Source organism: Acanthisitta chloris, unplaced genomic scaffold, assembly GCF_000695815.1.
Source record: "Acanthisitta chloris isolate BGI_N310 unplaced genomic scaffold, ASM69581v1 scaffold19340, whole genome shotgun sequence".
Taxonomy (NCBI): domain Eukaryota; kingdom Metazoa; phylum Chordata; class Aves; order Passeriformes; family Acanthisittidae; genus Acanthisitta; species Acanthisitta chloris.
In genome coordinates, this window is record NW_008651321.1 from 1 (window position 1) to 4,580 (window position 4,580).

The following is a 4,580-nucleotide window of genomic DNA, read 5'->3' on the forward strand; positions in this document are numbered from 1 at the left end:
CTGCCCTCCTTCCCTCCTCCCCTGCCGGGGACAAAGGTAGTAGTCCCGGTTTGGCTTGCTTGTTGTGCACCCATTCTGCGGTCTTGTCTTCCTTTTGCAGTGTACTCTGCCTCCAACCTCCTAGTGCTGTTAAATGACTGGATTCTCCGAAAGGAGCTGCAACGGAGCCTGCCCGTGGTAAGGCTGGAGGGTGTGGGAGGAGGATTTGGGGCACATGTTTTCTTCCTTGCAGCAGCTTTCAGGGAGTGTCTGTAGAAACTGACAGGTTTATGCTGTGGTCTGTCTTTGCAGTCATATGTAAAGGCCAGAGGCAACCTCTGAATGTAGGTAAACAGCAGCCCTGCCCCGTAGCTCCTGGCTTGGAAGAATGGCCAGAGTGCTTCCTGGGCCACAGAAATCAGGCCCTGACTTGCACCAGAAACTCCACCGATTTTTTTTTTAGAAGCTCAGAACTCAAGCTAGGTGTTGCAGAGTGTTGCTGAATAGCCACTGCTGTTTGCAGACCAGTGGCTCTGGAGCACTGAAGCTCTAATTCCATCCCTCAGACTCTTCCTTTGCATATGCTTCTCTGTCTCTCTTGCACAAGCCCCTGGCTGGGTCCCAGAACCTGTTAGACCCTTTGGGGAATAGGGAGGAGGGTGTTTTTTTCTAGACAAGCCTCTTCTGTTACAAACCTGCCTAGTCTGTGGGTTGAGTGTGGGCAGCTCTCTGGTTGGAGCATTAGTGGTGTAACAAATGGTGTAACAAATGTAACAAAAGAAACTGTAGAAGACTTGCTTCCCTGGTTGTTAAAGTCCAAGAGAATTTCAGCTCTCTTGTCTTTATTGATGCTTTTCAATGGAATAAACCCTGTGGTTTACAGCAGCAGCAATTTTCCACATGGAGGGCAGGGACCTAGGCTGGAAGAGCCCCCACTGTGTTGGGGCTCATGCCTGGAATCTAGACTGATGCTGTATTCAGCAGGCATTTGCCTTGCAGTGGCTGTGGATTCTGCATCCCCTTCCCTCCAAGCATACTCCCTCATCAGTTCTCACCACAGAGGAGATTCATCATGTGTCTCAGCCCTGGGACAAGGAGGGGAAACATAGAGATGTCTCAGTCTGCTTCTGCTTGGAAGTAGATAAGTAGATTTGTGCGTAGGCTCTGGCCACAGTGAAGACACCACTTTTTGTTTGTGGGGCTGTGACTTCCAAAGCCACCTGGTGCTTATTTCTGAGGATCCCACCAGACTGGGCTGTGTTTCTGCCCTGTTTAACTCCCAAGCAGAACCTACATCCTTTCCCCCCTTCTCCCTTCTGTGTTTTGCAGTCGCTGCCCCAGCAGAAGCTGTTAACTTGGCTGAGCGTGCTAGAATGTGTGGAGGTCTTTGCAGAGATGGGGACAGCCAGGGTGTGGGGGGAGATGGGCCGATGGACCATCATTGTCCTCATCCAGCTGGCTAAGTAAGTGCCGTGGGCAGAGGGGAAGGGGCAATATGCATGGAAAGGGGATCTGGAGGGGACTCAGTAGTAGCCTAGGAAAAAGCCCAGGCAAGACTGAGCTGCCAATCCCTGAGGCTGGGGGAGTTTGGAGCCCCACAGTGTAGTAGATACTGTGCTACAGAAGGGAGCACTTAGACCTGTCACCTTGCCAGTTGTTCTGAGCAGACCTGAACGTTTCCCTCTTCCATGGAAGCCACCTTTCCAGTGTGACAGGAACCCAGCTCTGTAGTCTGGTATTGAAGGCTTCCACCTGTCTATTCACAGAGCCATCCTTCGTCTCCTGCTCCTGCTGTGGTACAAAGCTGGCATACAGATGTCTCCTCCTATCATGCCACTGAACAGAGAGCAGCAGCAGCCTCTCCACCCTCAAGGTGAGCCCATGGTGTTATCATTGGCTTGGTGCTTTGCTAAGCCACATGTCTTGTTCTGCTGGAATTACTCATCACAGCAGTGGCACGTGCAGCTCAAGGAACTGTAAGACTTCAGCACTCAGAGCTGAGTTGTGTTGAACTTTCCATCCTTTGCAAAGGTGGGGTTGGAGAAGTCTAAACTGGGAACTACTGGCTGAACTGTGAGTCAAGCTGCATGTCCCCTGGTGCGATGATGAGGAAAGAGATCCCAGGCCTGGGCAATGTCAGGCAGATGTACCTTTTCACCCTCTGCCTAGTGTTAGCCCCTGCAGGATGGTCTGGTTTGCACTAGATCTGCCTTTCAGTCTGCTCTTCTTGGTGTCTGCCAGCCTTGGGGTGGGGTGTCTTGCTTTTTGTAGCCTGATCTCTGTGGCTGTTTTCTTCTGCAGACATGGACAACAACTCCTCAGGGAAGAATCAGACCTATGTCGGCAGACGTTCCAGCCGTGTTGTGCGCTCTCTCCAGAGCAGTAAGTAACTGAGCCTGTTTTCAGGCTGAACTGTTTCTGCTCTGTGCCCTTTATGTATAACTTGAGTGTGAGCAGTAAATGGTAGAACCTTGTATCGGGACATAACTTGCCAGTCACTGGGCCCGCTGTGGGTGGGTAGGGATATAAAAGCAGTGGGAATGCAGACACATGCTGCAAGCACCTACATTGCTGCTAGCCCTTAAATTGTATTTTCCCGACTGAGCTGTCCAAGAGACAACCCTTCATTGTGGTTATGCTTTGAGGAACACGGATCTTACAAGTACCTCTCCCTGCTCTGTCCCCTTTGGAGGCAAGCTCTGAGGGTCGTGGTCAGCCACAGCAGTTGCTGTGCGTACAGCTCTTCAAGCTTTCCCATTTCACACTTTCTTACTGCAGAAAGCAGTGAGGTGGTGATGCAGGGAAGCATGGTAGGAAGGTGTCCTGGTTTTGGCTGGAATAGAGTTAGTTCTCTTCCTAGTAACTGTACAGTGCTGAATTTTGTGTTTAGTATGAGAATACGATAATACACTGATGTTTTAGTTGTTGTGAAGTAGTGCTTACCCTAAGTCAAGGACTCTTCAGTTTCCTATGCCCTGCCAGTGAGGAGGCACACAAAGAAGCTGGGAAGGGAGCACAGCCAGGACAGGTGGCCCAAATTGGCCAAAGGGATATTCCATACCATATGACATCATGCTCAGTATATAAAGTGTGAGGAAGAAGGAGAAGGGGGGGGAAAACCTATTGGAGTGATGGTGTTTGTCTTCCCAAGTAACCATTCTGTGTGATGGCTCTCCTGGAGATGGCCGTGTTTCTTGGGTTTTGTTATCAGTTATTATTATAATCATCATTTTTTCCAATTAAACTGTTCTCTCAACCCACGAGTTTTAGCTTTTTCTCATTCTTCTCCCCATCTCAGCAGGGAGGGGTGAGGGGGCAGGGCCAGGGCAAAGGAGGAGTGAGCTAGTGGCCACGTGTACTTAGTTTCCAACTGGGAAAAGGTTTTGTTTGTGTTAGTGACCAGGTCTGCTTGTTTCAGCCCCATCCCTGCAGTCCCGGCACTGGGGGTCCCCCCAGCAGAGGGAGGAGTCGCAGAGCCGAAGAGCGGAGGAGATGAACCAGCCTCCCACCCCTCTGGGTCTCCAGGAAACCGTCGCAGAATCCCTCTACGTTACCCGCCCTCTGCTCCACTGTATCCTGCCCTGACTGCGTGGGCGCTCCCGCTGGACGCCGGTGCCGGCAGAGGGTGCTGCGGGGTCGGCCCTGGAGTAGGGCAGTGCCTCGCCAGGCTTCTCTCCCTGCCGCGGCTCTGCTTTGTCCGGAACCTTGGGACTCCTCCCATCTACGCTTTGGCGGCTGGCCTTAGCCACCGGAGTTGCAGGGGCAAGTCCTTCGGCCCCTTCCTCGAAACCTCCCAGCACCACCTTAGGGTATATTCGCCTGCACTTGGCAGAGCTTTGTGGGTATGCAGGGGATTGCTTGTTTGCATACCTCGTTAGGCATCTTTAATCTTTCCATTCCTTGACGTGTGTTCCTAGTATTGAGTTTAGGAGTCTGGGGCCAGAGATCATGGAAGCCCTGGCTCCTCTCAGCAGTTCTGGACATCTCAAGGTCAGTCTGAGGAAGAGTCTTTGTTGATGTTTGAGGTTGGTGGTGGCTGAGGATCACACTTCCCTGTTGCTAAATCCTGGGCAGGTCCTCCTGGGAGAAATACCCACAGGGGCTCCTCTTTCACTTGGAGATTGACATATACATGCCTTTCTACCAGCTCAGAACAGAGAGCACTGGAAGTGTTGCAGGTCTGCTCTGTGTAGAGCAGAGAATAGAGGGTTTTAGAAACCTGTTTTCTTTCCTCTGCTGACTGCTGTTGCCGTGAGTTAGCTCTCTGCCCTCCTCCTTCCAGTCTGACCTTGCTGAGTGATCTGAAAGACCTGAATAAGCGAGAGCGAGCAGAACTGAGGCGACGAACCATCCTACTGCTGTACTACCTGCTGAGATCTCCTTTCTATGACCGATATTCAGAGTAAGAGGACCCTGCCGGGCTTTTCCTGAAAACTTCCTTTTTAACTGAAATAGCATCAGGGGAGTGGGTGACTAGATCTGAAGAGGTCTGAGTGCCTGCAAACAGGTTAATCTGAGCCATTGTGTAACAGCTGCTGTTGCTGTTTGTGCATTCAGCAGCTGGAGCAGGAGGTGTCCAGCTGGATTTGTTCATACTCTTT

At 51.4% G+C, this 4,580-nt stretch overlaps 1 protein-coding gene across 1 annotated transcript in view; it reads left to right on the top strand.

Moving 5' to 3' along the window:
- Nucleotides 1–100: 100 nt before the first annotated feature.
- The window catches only part of PEX16 (peroxisomal biogenesis factor 16), a gene marked incomplete at its 5' end in the record, with an annotated part of 5,524 nt that continues 1,044 nt past the window's right edge, over nucleotides 101–4,580 (top strand). The window contains 7 exons of the mRNA XM_009072846.1: nucleotides 101–177; nucleotides 1,309–1,442; nucleotides 1,746–1,852; nucleotides 2,281–2,361; nucleotides 3,398–3,550; nucleotides 3,897–3,969; nucleotides 4,262–4,382. Coding sequence (XP_009071094.1) covers nucleotides 101–177; nucleotides 1,309–1,442; nucleotides 1,746–1,852; nucleotides 2,281–2,361; nucleotides 3,398–3,550; nucleotides 3,897–3,969; nucleotides 4,262–4,382 — 746 coding nt within the window. The remainder of the gene's footprint in view (nucleotides 178–1,308; nucleotides 1,443–1,745; nucleotides 1,853–2,280; nucleotides 2,362–3,397; nucleotides 3,551–3,896; nucleotides 3,970–4,261; nucleotides 4,383–4,580) is intronic.